General features: G+C 45.2%; 1 protein-coding gene across 2 annotated transcripts in view; it reads right to left on the bottom strand.

The window, feature by feature from the left end:
- The window catches only part of slc4a7 (solute carrier family 4 member 7), a 225,499-nt gene that overhangs the window by 93,161 nt on the left and 105,335 nt on the right, over positions 1-27,003 (bottom strand). For both annotated transcript variants that reach the window (XM_084336015.1, XM_084336016.1), the window contains exon 7: positions 1,516-1,634. In XM_084336015.1, coding sequence (XP_084192141.1) covers positions 1,516-1,634 — 119 coding nt within the window. The remainder of the gene's footprint in view (positions 1-1,515; positions 1,635-27,003) is intronic.

The following is a 27,003-nucleotide window of genomic DNA, read 5'->3' as shown; positions in this document are numbered from 1 at the left end:
TTCTTGTCCGCACACCAGCCAGCTTGTGGGGCATAGGTCGATATTACATTCACCAGGCACTTCCCAATCATCATCTTCACCGCAAGGATCCGCTCATTCACCCTGCTGACGCTCAACACTTGGTCTATCCACTTTTCAGCTATCAATACCCGACACCTCCGATCCCTTTGTCGCAGCCTTGCCAGAATAACTTGTACCTTCTACCCTTCACACCCAGCATCCTCGCACTTCCACCCTTCCACCTCGACTCCTGGACACAGCAGAGGTCCACCTCTCTCCTGTGTAGGGCCTCTACCACATCTCCTGACCGTCACAACATGCTACCGACGTTCCAGGTAGCCACCCTGACACACACCTCCTGCTCCTCTCTGCTCCATTTCCGGTCATTCCGACCTCCCTACAGTACATCGGGCCTACGACCATCATCTCCTGGATGTGATCCAACTGCAGTTTGGCCTCCTTCTTAAGTAAGCTTTTGGTATTTAACTTTCGTATTGGGTAAATGATTGGTATTGAAATTAAAAAAAAATTTAAGAAATTCAGGATTCTGCAATCGACACCTGCTGTCTTTTCAGGTGATGCGGCCGCACGCAATTATCCTGAGTATCAAGTCTGGTTCGAATTAACAAGAGTGAAACCGCCTTCGAGGAACAGGGAAAGCCTGGATTTATTAATCGGGTTAATTGAATCTGGGGACTTAGGTGAACCAAGTACCCTGGTGATAGGGCCCTGGTGATCCGCACGCAATGCAAGCTAGCTATTTTTATGTTTTATTTATCCCAATTACTTATTTATTCATGTATAGGCAGAAGAAGGGGTCCGGTGAGTTTTATTAATTTAATCGACAAGAGAATGTTTTGAATAGAGTACTTGATTTCATAAGAGCATCTTCAGATAGCCAGGGTAGGTTGGTTAAATCTTTTGATTTACCCTTAAACCGAGCCCCCTGTGAGCTCAGTGTTTTGAGGCAATGAGGCAATAACATACTGGCACCAACAACAATTAAGCTAGTTCCCCAGTTGCTAAGCGATGTAAGGTACCTGCATAGAAACCAAACATGGTTTATGTCTATGGGTACAAGTTCCTATATTGTGGTTGTAAGCACTCATGGAATGAAAATGTGTGTGGGGAACAAAATATGGTATAATGTTCAGTAGTTAAACTGGATAATACTAACTAAAATAGTATGCAATGGGCATAAAATAACAAAGAAACTCTCAACTTGTTAAACTCAACATGTCAGGTATCATCAACATCCGTTGTGTTCTGTACAGTCTGTTCATTTAAAAAGGCAGGGTTCCTGCAGGTTTCAACAAGTTCAATTTAAGAAATTTTAAGACCACTGTGAATACAATTCATTACATATTTCATGGCCATGCTGGCAAACAAGTATGAAGGAAAATTACTATGAAAGAAGTAAATCTATACGAATTGTTGGGGGGGAACAGTATTGCTTACTTTGCAGCCCAGAGCAGGAAAGGAGAACACGTGGGAGGAGAGGAGAGAGAGTCTTACCCTGCTGAAGTCCACTGTGCTGTTCTCTCGGCTTCCGCCGCTGCCTCCATTAATGCGACTCTCGCCGAGTTTGCTGTTATCCAGGTTTCCTGGGGCTGACTGGGGCGAGGCCAACAGGCCTGGGGGGATATACCAGGATTACAGTTAGCCACAGGAATTTAAACGAAGACGCCAACATTATGGGAAATGCGCTTACCGTCTTCTCCAGAGTCAGACAACAAGATGGATACCAATTTCCCCTCTGTGCGTTCAGTAAAAAGCTATCCGGCTGCAAGCTAGCGTAGCTTAGCACAAATTTATGGAAGCGGATATGGACCAGCTAGCCTAGCTGTTTTAAACTAGGCTAGTGGTCCGTATTCGCTTCCATTCATTTGTCTGACTCTGGTCAAGATGGTAGCGCATTTCCCATGATTTCTTTTCTTCCATAAAACATTCAGCATTTCACCAGCAAGCCTGATGAAGTAAAAAGTTAAAACAAAACCCAATTATTTCGTAGGCAGAGTATTTTCACAGTAGATGATGACGGATGGTTGGCTACCAGCCAGATTGCCATAGCCAAAATGTACCAGCACTTGGCTGGTGTTAATTCATCCAAACCCGGATCATTAATATCTACTGAATGACCCACTGAAATAACCTAATATTCTTTTTGTATTCACAATACTCTCTGCTAAACTCCTCACTGTGGGTCTGACACCGGCTCTTTGTGACTGGGTGCTGAACTTTCTTACAAATAGGCCCCAGTCAGTCAGAGTCGGCAACCGGACATCAGACACAAAGGTTCTAAGCACAGGGACCCCCCAGGGCTGCGTGCTGAGCCCCCTACTGTACACCCTCTTCACACACGACTGTGTGGCCTCCCAGAACACCACCAGTATCATCAAATTCGCAGATGATACTACAGTCATCGGACTGATCACTGGGGGAGCTGAGGAGGCGTACAGAAGGGAGGTGGTGGAACTGGTGGCCTGGTGTCAGGACAATAATCTCTCCTTGAACGCAGATAAGACCAAGGAGATGATTATTGACCCACGGAGGAGGAGGAGTGTACAGCACACACCTCTGGAGGTGGATAGGGTTAAAACCTTTAAATTCCTCTGTATCCACATCAGCGAGGACCTCACCTGGGCTCACAACACCCAACATATAATTAAAAAATCCCACCAACGACTGTACTTCCTAAGAAGGCTGAGAAAATTTGGCATGCCACCCAAGATTCTCAGCAACTTCTATAGAAGTACGGTTGAGAGTGTCCTTACCAGCTCAATCACAGTCTGGTATGGAAACTGCACTGAAAGCCAGAATTACGAGACTGACAAACCGTTTCTACCCACAGGCCATCAGACTCTTGAATGCCTAGCCCCCCCCTCCACACACACCTTCTACTATGAATCACTAAAGACACTTTTAACTGCTGCTGTGACCGCTGTCACCTCCATTCACATGATCGGAACAATGTAACTCACTGTGCCTTGTATATATATTTTTATCTATTTTACCTTATTTTCTAGCACTCGCTTGTATTTAAATATGTTTTAAGTTAAGTACTGTGATTTTTTGTGAAGGGTGGACTAGCAAAGTAAGATTTTCATTGTATGGCAAACTGTCGTTTTAACTGTGCATATGACAATAAACAATCTTGAATCAATAAGTTTTACTGGTTCAAATGAAAAAAGAAAATAGCCATTTTCCCCCTCTTTTCGCTCATTGTATCTGATTAACTGAGAAATGGTTGGTTCTAGGGAGGTGTGAGCTTTTCACCGTCTACTAAACTGTGTGCTAAACTGAAAGTGTCAGCCGATATGGTGAACCCATCCGTTCCATTAGAGCAGTGGTTCTCCAAGTGAGAGTGTTCCAAGAGGTCCCCAGAAAAATAGGGAATAGTTTATTTTTACAAGCATTTGTATTCACTACAAGTGTAGCCCAATGAGTATAAGAATGATTATTGTGATCATAGGTTTCACTTTCTCCTCTGCTATCACTCCACCTACAGTATAAACTTCTGGAATCATTTATATCTAACAACAAATATCTTCTCAGATGGGGGTCCCTGGAACAAAATAGTATCAAATGGGGGTTCCTGACATTATGTGTCTATTTGGGCGTCCTTGACGTGAGAACATTTGAGAACCACTGCATTAAAGTACAGATCTGTTCCATTAGAGTACCAATCTGTTCCATTAGAGTACCGATCTGTTCCATTAGAGTACCGATCTGTTCCATTAGAGTACCGATCTGTTCCATTAGAGTACCGATCCGTTCCATTAGAGTACCGATCTGTTCCATTAGAGTACCGATCTGTTCCATTAGAGTACCGATCCGTTTCTATGGGTGTCGAAAAAGCAGAATGCAGTGTCTCTGCTTTGATTTACGACGTGTTGCACACACGGCTCCCGCCCGTCAGATTTGTAAGTATCGGGTAACTTATTTGATACAAATATCCTGCGTTAGTCCGATATCGGATTTGACATCCGACACCAGTATGGGTATATCCCTAGACCGCTCTCGCGCAGCAACGTCAAACGTTTATGAATAAGTGTGTCATATCACACCGTGCCAAGACATATTACTATGCATGCGAGAGTTCATGTTGCTCGTGCTGTGGGAAGGGATTAGCTCAAATCAAAGCATAGAAAACACACAACAACAATATGAATTTCAAAACCAAAGAGTTGATGCACCCAAAACATCCAACAAATAAGAAAGGAAATTATTTATTTACATAGGAATGCAATAGGAATACCAGGAATGCATCCTCTCCATTTAACTATCCCAACTATTTAGAAGCAATGCGCATCCACAGGCCACTCCAGTCCTAATGCCAGTGCCTTGGCAGGAGTTACCCAGCATGCATGTCTTCCATGGTGTGAGAAACTAGTGTATGAGAAGGAAACGCATGCAAACCCCACACAGAAAGGTCTCCCCTGCCGGGGGTTGACCTCAGGACCTTCTTGCTGTGAGGCAACAGTGTTAACCAGACGATAGTGACTGACTTAGTGATTCAACAATCCTACTGCCTTTAGGCACTACTTCCTCTGACATCACCGCTGAGACGCTACACTGAAAAAGACATCCAACCGGGGCGGCTGATTGGCGCAGTGGGCAAGGCGCTCACCAATAACGCAGGAGACGCTGGGTTCGAGCTCTCGGCGTTGCTACCGGCTGGCCGGTTGTTCATACTAACACAATTGGCAAGTGTTAGAGGGTGGGAAATAGTGCACTGCATCCCTGCCCGAGCCCGACGGGGCCCTACCCGACCCGACGGGTTCAGACTGGGTAGGGCTTTGTTTTTAAATAAATTTAAAAAAAAAAAAGTGTGCACGCCTCGCGCTGCTTTCACTTTCTGTTTTGCGCCAGCTGTCATCAGAGATCAGAGAGTCAGAGCCTCGTGTCTCTGAGTCAAGATGGATAAGTTACCAGATAAAATATTAAAGGGAATTAGGGAAAGGGAGAGCTTTTGAAAGTTCCCAATGCGTTACATTTGGATGTAATTACCGCAAGGAGAATTCGAGGACAGTAGAACAGTGCTGAAGGACATCAACGGTGGATGGTGAACAAATGAACAGCAGACCGAAGTGGTTCAATTGTTGTTTGAAGTTGGAATATAGCCAGTTGGCGAACATTAAATTTGTTCTTGGATGTAGCAGCCGGTTGGCGAAGTTTTGTTAACGTTATTCAACGCAAGACGTTTTTGTTGCTGACGTCAACAGCGTGGTGAGTCCTGATTTATTTGATATATAATTGGCTGCTGGTCGAGTTTTTTCTGTATGCTTTTGTGTCATGATGACATTAATGTTTTAGTCTGTGTCTGCCAGTACCTCTGTATACTCATGACATAGCAGTTTTTGGACTGATTGTGACGAGGCACCGTGTGAGTCAGTCTAACGCGCGTTCTGGGAAATGGAAATAGACGGCATTCTAATAAGAAAGACGCGAGACAGGCTATATAATGCTCGTTAGTTTTCAGAGTGATATGCGTTATTTAGGTAGACCTATTGGACATTTTTGTTTTTGTTTATTTATTAAAGGGGAACTCCAACATTTTGGGAAATTAGCTTATTTAACATCTTCCCTGCAGTTAGACAAGAAGATACATACCTTTTTTGTCTCTGTGCGTGCATTTTAGCTTTGGGAATAGACGCTCCGTTAGCATAGCTTAGCTTCATCACTGGAAGTGAGGCAGGACAGTAGCCTTACAGTGCCTTACAGTGTATTGCAAGGTCTGACATTGACCAAATTTGATATGCATGACCTTGGTGGGCTCTAGGTCAACTCCTGAAAAGGGGGTCAATGTCAGACCTTGCAATCAAAAGTTAGGGGGCGCACTGAAATTATGGCAAGGGTTATTAGCCCCCTAACTTTTGATTGCAAAGTCTGACATTGACCCCCTTTTCAGGAGTTGACCTAGAGCCCACCAAGGTCATGCATATCAAGTTTGGTCAATGTCAGACCTTGCAATACACTGTAAGGCACTGTAAGGCTACTGTCCTGCCTCACTTCCAGTGATGAAGCTAAGCTATGCTAACGGAGCGTCTATTCCCAAAGCTAAAATGCACGCACAGAGACAAAAAAGGTATGTATCTTCTTGTCTAGCTCCAGGGAAGATGTTAAATAAGCTAATTTCCCAAAATGTTGGAGTTCCCCTTTAAGTTAATATATAAACAGTGTTTCGAATAAAAAAAGAATTATTTAATATTTGGCTATATAATATAATGCTTCATTCGTTTTCAGCGCGATATGTGCCTATCTGTTATTTAGGTAGACCTATTGGACATTTTCGTTTTTGTTTATTTATTAAGTTCATATAAAACCGTGTTTAGAATATTTAAAACAAATAAAAATAAATACATTTTTAAGTCAAATTCTTTTTTTCTGGCTTTCACTCGGGCTAGGGCTTCAAATGTTGCATTACAGTCGGGCTTATTCTTGGGCAGGGCCTGAACGTCATGGGCTCGGGCTGGGCACAGGCTTAATTTCAAGGCCCTTGCAGACCACTAGTGGGAAAGCCGGTGGGTGGGGATTGGACGTTGTGGACAGCCGACCAGTGGGAGGCATAGTCTAGCAACCTTCAAGACAGGGGAGGGAAGAATTGGATAATACGAAATTGGGATGGGAGAAAAATATAAAAATGGGGAGAAAAAATAAAAAAATTTTACAACATGACAGTAATTTGATACAACATGACAGTACTTTGATACAACATGACAGTACTTTGATACAACATGACAGTTCTTTGCTACAACATGACGGTACTTTGATACATTACAGTACTTTGATACAAAATTGGCGGTACTTTGATACAACATGACAGAACTTTGATACAACATGACAGTACTTTGATACAACATTACAGTACATAGATACATTACAGTATGTCGATACAACATTATAGTACTTTGATATATTACAGTATGTCGATACAACATTATAGTACTTTGATATATTACAGTACTTTGATACAACATGACAGTACTTTGATACATGACGGTACTTTGATACAACATGACAGTACGTTGATACAACATGACAGTACTATACAACATGACAGTACTTTGATACATTACAGTATGTCGATACAACATTATAGTACTTTGATATATTACAGTACTTTGATACAACATGACAATACGTTGATACAACATGACAGTACGTTGATACAACATGCCAGTACTATACAACATGACAGTACTTTGATACATTACAGTACATACCGGTAGATACATTACAGTATGTCGATACAACATTATAGTACTTTGATATATTACAGTATGTCGATACATTATAGTACCTGCAACCTTTTTATGATAGGACACTCATTGTCACGCCCCTTTTTAGCCAATTGGTATGAACACGCACACTTAACTTCAATGCCAAAGAGCCAAAAAAGGTTATATGCAACAAGGTTGTATTGACATGTGCAGTCCCGAGTGTTATTTTCATTTCACAGTCATTTGCTGAGGTGAATAGCAGTAAAGTTCATCTTGAGAGTTTTGCTGACATAAAACATAAAACAGTAGCCAACAGAGGTGGGACTTTAGAAACCGTCAGTTCCACACAGATATATGCCCTTATTTCCGGTCATTATTCCAGAGAACACATGTCATGTGTGCTAATAATAAGCCATGCTACTCTGGAAGGAAGATGCAGGTTGCTCATTTAAAAACAACATCATTGGTTATTATGCTACTCTGGAAGGAAGATGCAGGTTGCTCATTTAAAACAACATCATTGGTTATTATGCTACTCTGGAAGGAAGATGCAGGTTGCTCATTTAAAACAACATCATTGGTTATTATGCTACTCTACTCACCCCTCAATACTTTTATCAAACAAAAAACATATTATAATAGGTCCACAAGATCTACCCAGAGAGGGGACTGTACTGTGCCGTTTAGGTCCAGCTCCTTCAGTCAGTCCTGTTTTGTAGTCAGAGCGTCTCAGTTCTGGAACACCCTACCAACTGAAATAAGACACTGTGCTACCTACCACACCTTTAAAAAAAACTCAATAGCTGGTTATTAACCAATCAAACATGTAATCACTTTTAATCATTTCATTGTGTATTTTATTATTGCTTTTATTATTATGTTGGATTATGTTGTAAATACTGTGTTGTACTTTTAATGTTTCTGTTCTAGGTGTATTGTCGGTCTCATAACATCTTGCCAAAAGGACTACAGTTGCGAATTAGCCAGCTGGCTAAAACTGACACATTTACAGAAATGTTTATCAATGTGTACTGTCCTTTTTTTTTTTTTTTTTATAAATAAACTGAAACTGAAGGAAGATGCAGGTTGCTCATTTAAAACATCATTGGTTATTATGCTACTCTGGAAGGAATATGCAGGTTGCTCAAAGGGAGTTCACGTGTTGCCATTTCTTACTTGCGGCAGGTAGGCAGACAGGCAGACAGGCAGGCAGACAGGCACACACACTGTATTATATACATTACAGTAGTAGATAGTATTTTTCACCAATATATACCCAACCTAAGTCTTGTCCAAAGCTTAACTTATCTCCAATTCTCATCCTAGCCTTAAAAGGTGCCATAGATAAACAATTGTATAATATACAGTATACATCCACAGAGCTTTCAGAAAGATGTGGAATAAAAGTATTGCTTTCTCCCCCCAAAAAAGTATTAATGAATGAATGTATCATTTAAAAAATGTTGGCTGGTCCAGAATGAATGTTGTTGTTTACATGTTGCAGGCATGTATCCCCTCCTTATGTCTCATTCCCCCATGTGGAATGCACCTGATTGAATAAATGGCATTACTTACTTTTACTTATCCTCTTCGTCCCGGTTGGGGCATAAGGCCGCAATCATACACTGCCACTGAATCCTGTCTCGTGCTTTGGCCTGCGCTTCGTCCCAGGAAAGACCCATCTCCTTCAGCTCCATCATCACTGTCCTTCGCCAGGTGTTCTTTGGTCTACCCCTCTTTCTCTTCCCAACTGGGGTCCATCTCAAGGCAACTTTGGGTAACCTTTCATTGGGCATCCTCAATACATGGCTGAGCCATCTTAACCTACGTCTCCTTATCTCAAGGGACATATGCAAGCTGCCTGTCTTCTTATAAAGTTCCTCATTCGAGATTCTATTTGAATAAATGTCATGCTGGTGCTTTAGTGCAACATCTAGTGGCTGAAAGTTATCAATAGCACCTTTAATTCTAAAATGGACGTTTGAGGAGAAAACAAGGACTGCCTGAAATATCCTCAAAAGCTCCTTACTTCTTACTATATGTCCAGAACTAAAATAATTAATACAAAAAAAAGGTTTCCCACAAAGCAACACATACACTCATATACAGTAGACACCAGGAACAGGATCCAGAACCTCCCAGATTGGGACCGACACCTATTTGATTGGATCGGGCACCTCCCCTGTCACGGTCATAATTGGTCAATACATCATAGTGTAAATCATGTGAGATTTAATGTTATCTGCTCTGTCATTCTCTTATTTCCCATTAAAGTTACTCACAAATCACTTGTTTAAGTAGGCATAGCATAGACTATTGTGGCTTAATGCCGCAATCTAAATCAGAACTTGGAAAAAACGAAGTACTGCTGACTGTGTGAACTAGCCTACTTCCGACTGTTAAAAATGTTAAAATGTATGCTAATTGTTAAGTTCGAAGCGGTCCTGCATATCTAGTTTTCATTCGGTTAAACAGTGTTGCGCTTCTCTGTCATGGACAATACACATTTTTATTTCATGAAAGTCTAGGCCTGCGTTAAAGTGTTTCCAGCTGTAGGCTACAATTGCGCAAATTCGATGCTCCTTCATATAACGAAAAAAATACTAAAATTATTATTGAATGTTACATTCGGACTTGCATTTCATGCAACTGAAAGGAATTTCATGCAACTGAAATGAACGAAACTCTGTTCTTCTCACGTAGCCTATGTCTGCATTTTGAATGAGGGAGGGGTGAGGGGGTTAGGGGGTTGGCCCGCCAAGTCATTTGAATCCAAGAAAGTGGACCGGGCAGAAAATGTATTGGAACCCCTGGCATAGGGCATGCAATGAATGAGGGAATGCAATCCCCACAAATATATACACCGTTTGCTGGCAAGAGGTTTGCTTTTTGGGTAGAAATATTTTTTTTTGCATATTACTGTAAGCCCCACAGCTAGTGTGTGTTTATGTGGTAATATAGTCAGTTATAAGTCCCATTGTTGTGGGCATAATATAGTGCGTGTGTAGCTTTGGCCTCTGGTCTGTTTTGTCAGTGAGCACCTCTACATGTGGTTGGAGCAGAGGAGCAGAATCTCTTGCATGGAGAAATGGCTTCTGGTGTGAACAACCAGGCTCCCATGGTCACTACGGGAAATGGTGCTTCACGGCACTTTGGCTTCTGGTGTGGCTCTAGGCGTTATTGATGCAACAATAATATTACGAGATGCAACAATCGGTGCACTGCACATGGCGTTGTTTATCATGACATTCTTGTTTGGTTTCAGCACAGCAGCACAGAGGCTCTCCCCTCAATCCACTGGATCAGCACTCCGGCACCTCCTGATTTACAAATTAAGCACTGGTACACATGCGCGCGCACACACACACAATGAACCTCCATGAACCTCTTTTAGCCTGCTATCAGCTTTCTCACACACACACACACACACACACACACACACACACACACACACACACACACACACACACACACACACACACACACACACACACACACACACACACACACACACACACACACACACACACACACACACACACACACACACACACACACACACACACACACACACACACACACACACACACACACACACACACACACACACACACACACACACACACACACACACACACACACACACACACACACACACACACACACACACACACACAATGAACCTCCATGAACCTCTTTTAGCCTGCTATCAGCTTTCAGTCAGAGGGTCAGGCCATCTAAGCCAGACTGTTTAAAGCCCCACTTAATGAGTCAAACTACTGTGACATTCTGCATCAGTGCCTTGGACCTGACACGGCAATGTTCAAGAGAGATGATTCAAGTTCACTTCCAGGATCACATGTCCTATATTGCTCAGTCAAAACAGATTACAAATCTACAGAGAGTACCGGTAGTTCCCATCTAGACAGCAGCCGCTTAGTGGAAAGAGTGCTGGATCAGTCAATTTATTATAGAATACCTCTGGAGCCTCTAGGTGGCGCTGTGATGGGGATCAGTCACCTCATTATGGAATACCTCCGGAGCCTCTAGGTGGCATTACACATGTAAGAACAGTCAATCTACCCTACACAGGAGAGAAGGTCTGAGTCAAGCGGTGTTGTGTGGTGAGAAACAGGGTTTGTCATAGGGCTGGGCGATATGGAAAAAAATCATATCGCGATAACGATATGATAATTTTATTTTATTTCTCGATATCGATAATTATCGAATTGTTATAAGTATAATTTTTTTTTTTTTTTTTTTTTTTTTTTTTAAACAACAGATGTATGTTTATTTTGCAGCAATTCTTTGTCATTGCCGCCATCTTTAGTGTTACATCCCCTCACACTCCAGTTCTCAGGCTGCAGCTGGTTTAACAGCTAAAGTAAACCGGCTTCTCTGCTGGCTGTGGCTCCAGAGGAGTTGAACAGTTCTGGCTCTGCTAGTTTATTTTCGATCTTTTGGCGCTTTTTTGGTGGACAAACCACCGCACATGTGCACTGTGACTCGTGACTGGAGTCTAGTTCTGCTAGCACACATAGCCTACTGTGTACAGACGGTTTCAAAATGTATTTTAAATTAGAAAGCAAACAAAATAAATGGACAAGAGAAAAAGAAATCTGAATTTGGTAAGTATTGTCATTTGGACAAGCAAAGCCATTACTTTAAGTTGCAGGCAAGAAAGACAAGTCTGTCCACTGTCTCTGGTTTTAAAACTGCCCTGTTGCAGGTAAAAAAATAAATAAAAAAAAAGTAAAAAAAAAAAAAAAACGATTATTAAAATATATCGCAATATTTATCGTTATCGTTATATCGCCCAGCCCTAGTTTGTCATGGCGGGTAGGGATTCACATTACTTTACGGCTGTGGGTAGGGCGTTCCACATTGTTGTGGCATAATTGTGAAACGTGTTTAGTTCCTTGTTTGAGCCGAATCTGGGTTGGACATGATTTGTGGAACTCCCTCTGGTGTTGTGGTCGTGGTATTCACTGACCTTTGGGAAGTATTTCGACATGTACATAGGTACCTTAGTGGTGTAGTGTATCTTGTAGACCAGGCCCATTGCAAGTTGCTGTACTCTGTCTTCTACTCTAAGCCATCCTAGGTAGTCAAAATGGGCAGGGGTGAGGTGGGTTCTAGGAGTAAGGTCAAGCAGTAGTCTGACCAGTTTGTTTTGTGATGTTTGTAATCTTGTTTTTAGTGCCTTTGAGGTGCTTTGGTACCATGAGGTGCAAGCATAGTCGTAGTACCCTTGAATGAGTGCTCCTGTTAAGAGTCTTCAGGGTATTCTTGTTTACCAGAGAGGAGATCCGGTACAAGAATCTTGTTCGTTGGTTGACTTTTTTGTATTACATTGGTTGCCATTTTGTCACAGGAAAGATTTGCCTCTAGGATGGAACCCAGGTATGTAATTTAATCTTTCCTTGTGACAATATTGTCACCCACTGTAACAGAGAAGCCGTTGGCCTTGCTGAATTTGTTATTTGATCCAAAGAGAATGGACTCTGTTTTACCCAGGTGTAATGATAGTTTGTGAGGAATAACATCAGGCTACATGTTCGCTTATCCAAATCTCAACTATTAGGTGTGATCATACTTAGTGAGTCACTTAGTGATAACGTAAGGTTATGTATATAACCAAGTTCTATGAATTATGGTGACGCTCAGCATCATCTGCACTGACTTCACTTCGTGCACGTGCACTGAATAAAGAATTCCACCATGTACCTTTACATCCCAACATTCGTCTGGCCACACCCCTATCCGCTTACCTTCATAAGCAGGTGTGTGGTCACCTACTCGCCTCCTTCCCAAACTTTCACCACAAGGCGAGATCAAGGGCCGCAGTGGCATCCTGATGCTGAGCGTCACCATAATTCATAGAACTTAGTTATATACATAACCTTACGTTCTATTTCATTATGGCTTACGCTCAGCATCATCTGCACAAGAGGAGCTGAGCGGGAGCCAAAGCTCGACAAATGTACCCCGCTGAGGCCCCCCACAACCATCAGACCGGGGAGGACCGAGCCGCCCGACCCTCCCTAATGGAGGGATACCCTCCCTATTGGAGGACGGGAGGGAGACGGATCCGACCGTACGAAGAGGAACTCAAGCAACTCAACGCACAGGGTGAGCAGACCGTGGCTTGACCACACGACTACGCACACGCACAACCCGCATGCCACCAGGGAACGAACGGAAGGAACAACCCTCGTTACTGCCCCCAGAATCACGGGGTCAAGAGCAAACCCAACCCCGTGGCAAGGCCGTAGCAGCGGAGCGCGAAGGAAGACCCAGACCCACTGAAGGGACTGGATCCCCTTGAAAAAGGGGGCCCGGAGAGGTCAATGACGCCAGGCATCAAGACCCCACCAGGCGGTCACTTAGTGACACCGCCCCCCACATCGCCAGCGTATTCGGATAGAGCCCCTCCAAGAGCGGGCCCTTACCCCCCCAATAGTACACCGCCTGGCACACTGACCCTGCAGAACAGGCAGTCAGCATGGCCGTAAGCACTCAAAAAGTTCAACCAACGGAAGCAGGCAGCGCACCGGGGAAACCAGGCAGCAGGCTGTAGACCTGGAGCACTGCGGAGACAGGCGCCAAAGGAGTCAACTGAAAACAGCCCCCCCGGCGGAAGGGGCGTATGTTGGCGTTGTTGAGCACCATGACAAAGCCTCCATTAAAAAAAAACCACCCAGAGGGGTAGAGGCAGAGAAGTGCAGGGGCACACTCAACCGGGTAACACGGGAGTTGACTCTGCTCCAACACACCAGGGAATCAACCACCCTCCCGGTACACAGACGGTGGCTGTTCCTATAACCCCTCAAGAAAAAACTCCAAAACACACCTGCGGGTATACACCAGCTATACCGCAGTACAAGTGTTTCAGTTTCCAAAAAATGGTTATCCCAGGCCTACGGTATCAACAAAACATTAATTCAGACCGGGCCCGGCAGCCCGGGAAGCACACAGGATTACCAGAGGAGGTCCAGAAGACCACCCCAACAGCCCCCTCTTCGCCATGCGTGAGAGAGGGGCGAAAGAAGGAGAACCAGCCCCTTACAATAGTGCCAGGTACAAAAGTGTACCCAACAAAGGGTCTCCATAACGCCTAACCCTGTGACACCCGGGCCGACCCGGCATTTTTCCCCCTGGGTCCCTCAGGGTACCAGAACAGCAGATCTGCATCCCCGGCGGACAACGGGTTAACTGACCTGGACCAGCGTGACCAGAACCAGTCCCGTGCCCTAACCATGCCGACATGCCTACTCCAGGAGAAGGGGCAGATATGCGTGTTGATCTAAAACATGAAAAGAGGGTGCCACCCAGATGGTCCGGTTTGAACCGCGCTCGGTGGCCCACCCCAAGGGCGTGAGACCCCTCTACCTATGTTCTGATCTATTCCGTTAACATCCCCCAGATATGAACGAGAATCCGTCGAGACCCAGTAACAGGCTCTCGGAAGAAGAAAAAAACCCCATCCCAGTTGCTTTATAAAAACGCTGTTTTAATAACAAGTAACCAAGGCGTACTAGCCACCCGCATGATTCTTATCAGAAACACCCCGAGCCAGCACTATGTATGCGTCGGGACACAAAACATATCAATGGACAGTCTAACCAGACCCCACATCGATCCCTCAAGGCGCCTGGGAGAACGACAAGAAGGGTGTCGTGCTTCACATTCTCCACACTTTTTTATAAAAAAAAAGAAAGAAACACCGACTGACATGAATCCCACTTGACGCAGCCGAGGGTAAAAAATAGTTTACATTTTTATATCCCGTCATCCCTACCACAAAGGATAGACGGAACTACTCAGAGAGACTTCCCACGTGAGCAATAGATTGAAAAGCCACGGTAACATTGAGTCATGTGACCAACCGACTCAAGTTACGCGTATATCGAGCGTAGTGGAACCGTAATTCCTACGCTCTATCCCGACACTTGACAACAACAGACCCTACATACGGGTCTAAACTCACGGAAGCCATCGTCCAATAGCAACGTGCCTAGTGACGTGTGCTATGACGGGGGGAAACCCAAGACTCAAACGCCTGTGATGGGTGCACTGCAGAGTCTGGGAAACCCTTCCCCCCCCCCCCTCCCTGCCAAGCCGCCTAACAGCTTGGCCCTGACTGAACGAAAAAGAGAGGCTAATAAACCCCCTGACCAATCAGAAGAGGGAAGGAGGGGTTTATCCGGCACCCCCTCACAAGCCCAACCATTGCATACAACAACAACAATAGCCATATGATACCTTTAGTAGCAATGCTAATGAATAGCGTAAGCTAATACAATGCACGCTAACCACAGACACATCTGTGAACAGGGTTTATAGCAAGACCAAGTTGTGTGCGTGTGAATCCTACACCCGCATCCATGTTGTAACACAGAAAAACATTGATAGAGAGAGAGAACGGCTGAGCCGTGGTACGTTTTCATACGAGCATTACTGCAAACCCAACGCAATAGTGTTGTAGCTCAATATCACTGTGTAAGCAACAGAGCACACAACTAACCTCTACCTTTATGTGGAGATTCAGGTCGAGGCAGAAAAAAACCTTTTTCAACCGAGTGTAGGCTGCAGGCCTTGCTTAAGCTCCAACATGAATGTAACCCTCCTATCAACCCATACTAGCAGTGTTGCAGTGCTGGTATAACTCGGTATAACGGCGTTATACCTCGCTCACTGAGGCTGAAGTACGCGCAATCGCGCACGGAAATGTTCCCGCGTGTACGCGCAGTCACGCACACAAAAATCCGCTGTTCCCATTCGTTGTAACTAAGTACCGGCTCGGCGCGGCCACCGTTTTTACATAACAAAAGCACAGGTAGAGTAGGCTGACCAAACGTCCTCTTTTGCCCGGACATGTCCTCTTTTCACGCCCTGTCCGGGGCGTCCGGGGGGGGTTATTAATTCATCGAAATGTCCGGGGTTTCACTGTTTTTCAGTTTCAGTTTCAGTTTCACGGCCCTTTGCGAGCATCTGAAGGCTCGGGGCTGCATTTTTCGCCGAACATATAAATTACAGAATAAAGCGCTATTCGTTGCCGTTCGAATGCCATCTGGATCGCCAAAATCCGTGCCTCGGTTCTCGAGTTACATGCCGATATGTCAGGCATGCGACTTTTTACATGGCATTATCCAACCGGACTCCCGGAGAAGCATGCAGCTGCAGAGCCGCAGAGCCAGCGGCGCTCTCTGGGCCGCGCGCTGACGGCCGCGCTGTGAGGCAATAGTATCCAGCTGCAGGACGAGAGCACCAACACTCTCAGGACCGCAACACTTTAAGGCATAGATATATATAGAACACTAGATAGCTTGCCCGCGCTGCCGGCCAATGGAGAGGGACGTCACTGAACGGCCGCCATCTTGCTCCAGTTAGCCTTGAGTGAGAGTGAGTGAGCTGCACAGACAAAAATACTCATAACTCGCTGAAATATTGACGGATTTACAAACGGTTTGGTTTATTACAAGCATTATTAATGTTTGTAAAAAAAAAAACATCTTTAAAAAAAATGTTTTATAAGTATGCAGCAAAAAAAAAAAAAAAAAAAAAAAACGGTGCCAAAAAAACTGTGCATGCGCGCGCGCAATCGCGCATGCGCGTGCACATGCGCGCGCACGCGCGTGGAGCGTTTTACCTACTGTCAATTTGCCACTGCACCACTGCATACTAGCGAAAGATTCACACGTTGCAACCCCATCATATGTTTGGTGAATAAACAATTTGTTAACAAAAAATACAGTCCACCTTTAGAGGGGACTCTTTATTTTTGAACAAAATCATAGCGGGGCCGGGAAGAGAAACAGGGGGGGACCACAGAGGGAAAAAGTCACTGGGTCTTAGCGACGCCTGCCACGAGCCGCTCGGGATTTGCCACCCCGGGGAGCCCCGGAGGGACGGTAAACGATCGGCGGCTGGTCTCGACGTTCCCTACCGTCACCTCCGGGCGTAGATGGGCCGGCTGCAGTAGCGGAGGCGCCCTCTCTCCTCCTGGCCTTCTTCGCTGAAGGTCAAGCAGTGGCGTTGGTGGCAGCGGCGGCCACGGCGGAGGATCCTCGACGACGCGGCAGCCGTCTGACTCCACCGGCGACATCGGGCGGGGGGAAATGAGGCTGGAGCACGGAGCGCTCCTCCTGCATCTCCCTGCAGGTTGAGGTCATCAGCTGCAGTGCCGTCCCGAATAGTCCAGCATCGGAGAGGGGTGCCGTCAGAAGTGGTGTCCTCTTCTTCTCCGGCACACGCGCCTGCTCCAGCCAAAGGTGGCGCTGGATCAGAGTTGCCAGGGCGCGCACTTTCCCAGCGGCTATAGCCTGCGGCTGAGTCAGATGCAGGATGGCTCCTGGCGAGCTGATCATGCTGTAAATCAGTCAGCTCCGTGCCGCCCGTCAATATCCCGGACATGAATCTCGCCAGCTGCGCGATGTTAGACGCGGCAGCTAGAGATTGTGTTCCGGTGATAAATGACTGGTCGCTCCAATATGCCAACCACCTCGCCGATTTCCCTTGGGGAACCGGCTTCCGTAACGGCTCCCACACCACCTCCGGACAACGGAGCGCCGCCATCGGCCTATCAAGCCGTGGCACGCCCTCCTTCATGCCGTTGACCAAAACCGCCACCCGCGTGACTTGCACGTAGGCAGGAGTAAGGCCTATGATGTGGGAGACCACCTGGCCCTGACGGACATAGGACGCCATTGAGGGGAAAAATGGGTAGACAACGTCCACCCCTCTCACCGGGCGACGTTGCCATAGATGACCTATGAGATCATCAGGGACAGGAACAGGCAGTGGCTGCGGCAGCGGCACGCCGTTTGCGACTGCCGCCGCCGCCATGAGCTCGGGAAACAAAGCACGCAGTTCCCCCTGCATACTTTCCTCCTCCGAGCCCGCGTCCCTCACATACAGCAGACTACTGGTCAAGGAGCCACATTCTGATGTGGCTGATAGCAGGGCATCCCGCCGCCGAGTTGGAGGTTCTAACCCAACATCTGCGGGCGGGGAACCTTAAGGAGACATCTCTCCCCCTCCAGTGTTACCTGGACAGGCAGGGGACACGTCTCCACCGGGCCTTCAAACAAGAACCCGTCCGCCTCTATCATGTAGTCCTCTGTCTCCATCGGGCATGTAGAGACCGACGCATCCTCATCTGGCTCCAGCAACTCACCAAAACCAGGCCGTTCGCGTCTGCAAGCCACCATCTTGCGACGGGAGCGAGCTGACGCAAAAAGTTTGCGTCTCAAATCCCCCGCAACCAAAGGAGTCGGCCGCCCAACAGCGGACGACTCCCCGGAAGCAGAGGAACCAGAGCCGGAACCAGGCCATCGCACAGGAGACTACACTGGTGCACCAGCTCCTTGGAGAGGCAAACTACCCATCGGACGCCTACCAGGCGTGGCTGCCGACCACGAGAGAGGCCTCAACCCCGCTCCAAGACGCACGACAGAGGCGGCAATGGAGAACCGCTGGTGAAGAGTGGCGTTGCGAGCGCGACCCTCCGAAGTAGACATTATGACTTTTTTCTTTCGAATAAATGAGAGAAGAAAAAAACATGTGCCCAGCAGGACCCTGAGGACAGCTGACCAGGATCTGTTGGTCATTCCGCGCACCAGGCTGATCACCAAAGGTGAGAGCCTTTCAGTCTGTAGCGCCTAGACTCTGGAATGCCCTTCCTCGTGGCCTAAGAGCTGTAGCGTCTGTTGAAATTTTTTTAAATCAGCTAAAAACATTACTGTTTAAACAGGCCTTTGGGTAATGTTTGAGTTTCTCCTTCAGGTATAGAATATGTCTTTTGTTTTGTTTCTCTGTGATGCATTGTGTTTTGTTCCGTCTCTTATCTCTTGAATGGTTCTTGCTTTTTATTTTATTTTATTTCATTTCTGCTGTATGTAAAGCACTTTGTGAGTTGTCTCTGTGAAAAGTGCTATATAAATAAACTTTACTTTACTTACTTACTTACTTATAGAGACTGCTACCTTATAATTTCATTGAGCTGTAATTAACACAACACAAGAATTCAATGTGCCCGATGACATTACTGGTGGCCATATTCAAACTAATTTACTCTCAATAACTGTCAAACTAAATCATGTGTAAAACTAAATCAGCATTGTTTTTTGGTGAAGTGCCCCTTTATCTCCATGGAAACGACAAACTACATAGAAAATATTCTCACCGGGGGGGTTCTGCCATGCATTGGATCAATGACAGGTTCAGTTTGCCCCCGTCTCCTGTCAAAGGTTAATGACAAAATAGTTTCCATTGACAAAAGGGGTCTGGCAACAAAGGCGGGGGGGGGGGGGGGGCAGTGGAAACTGGCGTGAGTAGGAGCGCATCTCAGTGCTCAGTCACCGTCAGAGAGGTGTGGTTGTAAGCAGAGAGCAAACTATGTTATTACAGAATGCATCAGGCCTGGACACTTGAAGGGGAACAGCCACCCATTTTAAGCATTCACATATGTACTTCCTGTGCCCCAGGACAGCCAAGTCAGTAATTTGTGAACACGCACCACTCTCTCCTAAAGCTAGAAATCAGAGAGAGAACTCTCCATCTTGACTTTGCAAGGCCATACACTGTTTTTGTGAGCTTACAGAACTTCTAGAATTCTAGAATATGAACCACATTTTAGTGTTGAGAGCTCACACAAACATGGCCTCGTGAAGTCAGAGCACCATTCATTGTTTATGGAGCAGCCCCAGGTTTTATAACCCTTTAGTTTCTAGCTTTAGGAGGCGGTAGTGTATGCTCACAAATCTCCTAAAGATAGATATAAGAAAGATATAAACATAGATATAAAGATATAAAAGTATAAAAGTTAGAAATACAAATCAAAGCTAAAAAACAAAGATAAAAATCAAAGTTAGAAATCAAAGACAGAAATCAAAGATACAAATCAAAGAGATCAGATTATAAAATGTGTCCAGGGTGGAATTTTCAACCATATCAGCCTCAGCCAAAGCATTTGGCTGGTGTCTGGTGTATACAGGCATGTCCCTACTCTGCCAAATCCATGGAACAGACTATCCTTGGCCTTTTGTTTAATGTTAAGAGGGGGTCTGCAGTGTTAAGAGGGTCTGGGGACGGACGGTAAAGGTCAAAGGGTGACAGGACTAGGGGGCTGTGACCCGGTCAGAGTATACTGAATGGCATTTGACCAAACTCTGTGTGCACTACAAATGGTAGATTGAAAAAAAATAACCCAAGTCAGTCTGTGCATTTATCGAAAACGGCATGATCGATATGGTTGATGGCGAAGGATTTCGGCAAATGATACACCTGCTTGAGCCAGCGTGCCATATCCCATCCTGAGGCACAACCACCTTGCACATCGAGAAGAGCTACACCGATGCGAAGTTCGGAGTTTCTCACGCAGCTAGCTAACGTTACCGGTGCTCGCAAGGTTGCATCGACGACAGACCGCTCGACTGCCCTGATGACCGAAAGCTATGTTACCGTCACTTGCTACTACATCACAGAGGACTGGCGAGTCACCACTGCGGTGTTGCTAACTAAACGTTAGAGGTTTACCGGGTCGGCATATGGCAGATGCAGACCACCTTGCGTTATAGTTAAAAGAAGCCATTCCCCATCCCTGGATACAAATCTGACTGACTGGTGGAAAGTCAATGCGGGGAGATTCCCCTCGAGGCTGGCAAAGCCAGTACCTTATACCCGTGTTTTTGGACTGATTGTGATGCAGGCTGCATGCGCTCCCGTCTGACCATGTCGATATGCTGGAATCGGGACCATGCATGAGAGTCAGTCTGAGAGAGGCTATTTATGTTCCATCTTGTTGCAAAATAATAATAATAATAATAATAATAATAATAATAATAATAATAATAATAATAATAATAATAATAATAATAACCTCATTAAAAATACTATTGTTGCTTCATTAACAGTTGGTTGTTTTCAGCATTTTATGAGCACACTCTGTTATTTAGTTATACCTATTGGACATAAGTAGATTTTACATTTTTTTTTTATTTATTAAGTTAATATAAAACCGTGTTTAGAACATTTTAGAATTTGTTAAATACATGCTTTTGTTTTTTTTAAGTGGCGAGTGACTTAAAAATGTTTTGCCACATATGCAGCACGCCCGCTTAAAGTCGATACAAATGTGTTTTAATATGTGTAGGCCTCTACATTTCTATGTTTCATATGCCATGCAATGTTGCGAGAATGCACTATATGTCGCTGCTGCAATTCATTCTAATTAGTGTATATAAATGACCACATCTGACCAGTTGTACAGCCCTGGCCTATTTTATTTAGTTTATATCCCATATAATTGTATTCAACCTCTTATTTACAGTTGTACAGCCCTGGCCTATATTTTATTTCATAATTATATTATTCTATATTGTGCTTAAATTAGGTCATATTTCATTTTACTCCACCTCTTTATTGTATTATCTGTCTGTCAATGTCTGTCCGCTAATGTTGCACCGATAACGTCCAAAGCCAATTCCTTGTATGTGAAAACTACTTGGCAATAACGACCTTTCCGATTCTGATTCTGATAAACCTTTTGATTGAGGAAACAAATACATTCATTATTGTTTGGTAAATTTGGTCTTTTTAGTTACAATTATTCGATGAATTGATCATTAACGTTATCAATGATCAATTATTAAGGAACATGCTTACGATTTGCAACCCTATTCAATTTGTAATATTCATACTAAAAGAAATAGACTACTTTTAATATATACTGGATTTCTTTCATTGACGGATGCAGGATAGCAATATGTAAGATGCCTAAAAATAAGTTCCAATAACCAATTAAAAGTTAGTAACCACAGTGACAGGAGTAGGGGAGGGGAGGGGCACGCCACACCATGCCGGCAGGATATTTGCCTTGCTTAGAGGAGGGTGAAAGGTCCTCCTCTTCAGATGAGCTGATTTTCAGCTCCTCCTTGGGTGGGGAAACCACCACATCAGGTATCCCCACGCCTCCCTCCTGCTCCCCAGCCGCCAGCGGCCTGTCCGGAGTGGAGGAGCGAAGGGGCAAGGTGGGGGTTGCGGCCAAGGGGCTGGGCAGGTGCTGCAGGCGCGACAGGAAAGGGGGACGAGGGCTGTTGTGGGGGGAGAAGGAGGAGGCGGCAGGGCCCCAGAAGCCTCCGGAGGCGCGTGGGGAGGGCGGGGGAGTGGTGTTGCTGCACGAGGAGGTGTTGGAGAGCCAACGGTTGAGGGAGAGCAGAGAGGATGAGAGACCTTCTGAGGAGGAGGAAGAGGGCAGGAGAGGGAGGAGGAGGACAGGAGAGGGAGGAGGAGGAAGAGGACAGGAGAGGGAGGAGGACAGGAGAGGGAGGAGGAGGAAGAGGACAGGAGAGGGAGGAGGACAGGAGAGGGAGGGGGAGGAAGAGGACAGGAGATGGAGGAGGAGGAAGAGGACAGGAGAGGGAGGAGGACAGGAGAGGGAGGGGGAGGAAGAGGACAGGAGATGGAGGAGGAGGAAGAGGACACGAAAGGGAGGAGGAGGAAGAGGACAGGAGAGGGAGGAGGAGGAAGAGGACAGGAGAGGGAGGAGGACAGGAGAGGGAGGGGGAGGAAGAGGACAGGAGAGGGAGGAGGAGGAAGAGGACATGAAAGGGAGGAGGAGGAAGAGGACACGAAAGGGAGGAGGAGGAAGAGGACATGAAAGGGAGGAGGAGGAAGAGGACAGGAGAGGGAGGAGGACATGAAAGGGAGGAGGAGGAAGAGGACAGGAGAGGGAGGAGGAGGAAGAGGACAGGAGAGGGAGGAGGAGGAAGAGGACAGGAGAGGGAGGAGGACATGAAAGGGAGGAGGAGGAAGAGGACAGGAGAGGGAGGAGGAGGAAGAGGACAGGAGAGGGAGGAGGAAGAGGACAGGAAAGGGAGGAGGAGGAAGAGGACAAGAAAGGGAAGATGATGAAGATGACAGAAGAGGGAGTATGAGGAAGAGGACATGAGGAGGAGAAGGAGGAAAGGAAAGGGAGGAGGAAGATGACGAGGACATGAGGAGGAGAAGGAGGAGAGGAAAGGGAGGAGGAAGATGACAGGATAGGGAGGCGGAAGAGGATGGAAGAGGGAGGAGGAGGAAGAGGATGGAAGAGAGGAGGAGGAAGAGGATGGAAGAGGGAGGAGGACAGGAGAGGGAGGAGGAGGAAGAGGAGAGGAGAGGGAGGAGGAAGAGGAGGACAGGAGAGGGAGGACAGGAAAGGGGGGGGACGAGAACAGGAGAGGGAGGAGGAGCAGGAGGAGGACAGGAGAGGGAGGAGGAAGAGGATAGAAAAAAGAGGGAGAGAACAGGAGAGGGAGGAGAGGAGGAAGAGGAGGACAGGAGAGGGAGGAGGACAGAAAAGGGGGGGGACGAGAACAGGAGAGGGAGGAGGAGGACAGGAGAGGGAGGAGGAGAAAGAGGACAGGTTTGGAAGGAGAGTAAAACAGAAATGAAAGTTGAAATCACTGGTGGTACGAGGCTCATGCTCCTCAAGGCGTAGTTTAAAGTGCAGGTTAAAGCAGAAGAGAGTTCCACAGACTGAGAAAATCAACCTTCACCTCAAGTTTCAAGTTCAAGTTTCAAGTTTCTTTAATAGTTGTCATACAGAAGTACAGAATACTTTTATACAAAATGCTTCTTACTGTTACGCTCCAGAGACTGTGCAAGACAAGATAAGTATGAAATAAAATAACATAGTATAGCATGTAAATTAGAAGTAAAAAATGAGGTCACAGTGAACAGTTATAAAATGTCAATTAGGGGGTTAGGAATTCAGAAATGTCAATGGCCATATTATAAGCCCACTGTGTTTACATGATATCCGAATAACATGCAGGATGTAAATAGTCTTCTGCATTAGTGTTGACACATCATACACCATTAACACTAATCCGGATAATCGCTTTATCCCGGTCATGAGAAACCGTGATAAGAAAACTGGGATGTGAGGTTATCTGGGATACTGAGGCATGGAAATGCCTTACCAGAAATAGGTCAAAAATGTGATATTCACTATTTCTAGTGCTTTGAAATGTTCTCTATCAGTTTCCTTATTTTCAAAATTGAATACGACTTGTAAATATGTTAATTATTGTTAACTTGTCCCGCATTCCCTCGTTGTCTAAAGAACTACAGTTGTGTCGTAGGGGAGGGGCTGAATACTTTCAGTCTTAGGTATTCGAAGACAGACACGCAGAAATGACAGCTACCAAATCCATTTTGAGACAATGGCCCCAATAGGCTACTTTGTTGGCAGTGTGAACATATGCAGGAAAAAGCTTAATATCTTTAGAAACGTTTATGTTCCAAGCCCCGAGTCGATCAGAGCTTCCTTGGCTTTGGTAACTTTCATGCACTGCATAATACCTCCGGGAATCAGTGTAGGAAGCTCTGATCGACTCGCGCTTGGTTTTAAATTGTTCGGGAGACTTGTGCATAAAAACCTGTGTCTCCCACAACGACAGCCCGAGCTTTGAGTGAATTACGCAAAGGGGAGTAAAGCCTTTTAAATTGCCATTCTCCCTTTCTGTGTGTGTGCACTGCAGTGGCACTGCTAGGGTCTATTGGGGCCCTAGGCAATAATTCTTAGGAGGGGCCCCCAACCAGTGTTCATCTCAATTATGTCATAAATAATCTGACGCGAACAAAAAATATACTAAATAAAAAAATTTTTATTACAAATGTGCAACTTTCAAAGAGTACAGTCCATTATGATGGGAACGTATTTAGCTTGTTTCACCTGTTTGACTATCTCATCACTTATTTTGTCTCCAATCAGTGCTATGATTTCATAGATGGTTGGGTTAGTGTTGCATAGCGTCATTGAGCATCCTGATGGCCTGGGGATAGAAGCGGGATCATAAGTCATTAGACTAACAAAGGCAGGGCTGCTCTCAGACTAAAGGTGTCAAGTAGGGGGGGGGGGGGGGGGGGGGAATGAGTAGTGTGTTATCAGCATGATTCATAAGACATAGATTGAAAAAAATCTGCCCAATTTGTACAAGTGATGGCTTATAAAAAAAAACAGTTATTTACCATGCTTAGTCAACAGACGGACACGTTGGCAAACAGCAAACCCAGGGTTCACAGCAGGTTGACCTTCCAGGTCACATCAAAGGCAAAACGGACATCAGCATAAATACTATGTTCAGGCCATGTCCAGACAAAACCAATTTCGGTCATATCAGTCAAAGTATTTGATCGTATGCACCTTTCATCCACACAAAACTGCGTTCTTGGTGCCTGAAGGCGCTATTTTCTGAAACCGGGTCCCAGAGTGGGAAAATCTGCGTCGCCGTCTTTACAAGCCTATACGCGCATTTTCCTAGACCGATGATGCGATAGCCCACCTCTCCCTTAACCCGCATGTGCAAACTCAGCCAACATCACAACAACAATGGCATTGTACAGAGTAGTTGCGTTCGTGTTACAGAAGCTATTGAGCTTGATCGGGCTTTTACAGCTAAATGTACTGCGCCTGTACTACCACCATCGACAACAGATTGACATCTCCCTTAATCCGCATGCGCAAACCCAGCCAACAAAAAATAAACATGATACATATATGTCCAGATATGTCCTGGCTAGAAGTGTTTATTAAACACCGGGAGGCTACTGTGATGAAATACACGATACTAGCTAGAGATTAGCGTCACATAGCGGTAGGGCTGGGCGATATAACGATAATTATCGCGATATATTTTAATATTCTATATTAAAAAATATATATATCGAAAAAAATATATATCGAATTATTTTTATAAATTTTTTTCCTGCAACAGGGCAGTTTTAAAACCAGAGATAGTGGACAGACTTGTCTTTCTTGCCTGCAACTTAAAGTAATGGCTTTGCTTGTCCAAATGACAATACTGACCAAATTGAGATTTATTTTGTTTGCTTTCTAATTTAAAACACAGTTTAAAACCGTCTGTACACAGTAGGCTATGTGTGCTAGCAGAGCTAGTCTCCAGTCACGAGTCATGGTGCACATGTGCGGTGGTTTGTCCACCAAAAAAGCGCCAAAAGATAGAAAAGAAACTAGCAGAGCCAGAACTGTTCAACTCCCCTGGAGCCACAGCCAGCAGAGAAGCCGGTTTACTTTCGCTTTCAACCAGCTGCAGCCTGAGAACTGGAGTGTGAGGGGATGTAACACTAAAGATGGCGGCAACGACAAAGAATTGCTGCAAAATAAACATACATACATATACTTATAACAATATCGATAATATCGAATATCGAGTGATATTCGATATAGTTATCACGATATCATTTTTGGCCATATCGCCCAGCCCTACATAGGGGGCCTTTTTCTGAAAACCCAAGTAGTAGCCAAGCACATACTGTTTCATAGCAAACGCCTTCAGTTGATCATGACAAATCCTCTCTTACCTTGACGATTAAAAAGCCTCCATAATTTAGTAAATAGTATTCCCATCAATCAATCAATCGATCAATCAAATGTATTTATATAGCATGTTTAAACATGACGCTTGTCAACCAAAGTGCTTCACATAGCTAAGCTAAGAACAAAGAAAAGTATAAAATAAACAGAAACTAAAAAAATATATCAACGGATAGACAAAGGAAAAACAGAACAACACGTCAACAAGTAAGGCAAGAGTCAAAGTGAGTCAGGGAAGGCCAGGCGATATAGGTGGGTTTTGAGTTTTGATTTAAAAGACTTGATGGAGGGGGCAGATTTAATAGTCATGGGGATGCTGTTCCAGAGGTCATGGGCTGCGACCGCAAAAGCATGTCCCCCCCTAGACTTGAAGTTAGACCTACGGGTGGTTAGGAG

The sequence above is a fragment of the Notolepis coatsorum genome (genome assembly GCF_963971535.1).
Source record: "Notolepis coatsorum genome assembly, chromosome: 19".
NCBI classification, from domain to species: Eukaryota; Metazoa; Chordata; class Actinopteri; order Aulopiformes; family Paralepididae; genus Notolepis; species Notolepis coatsorum.
Note: the sequence above shows the minus strand (reverse complement) of the source record. Positions and strands in the feature narration are given on the sequence as shown.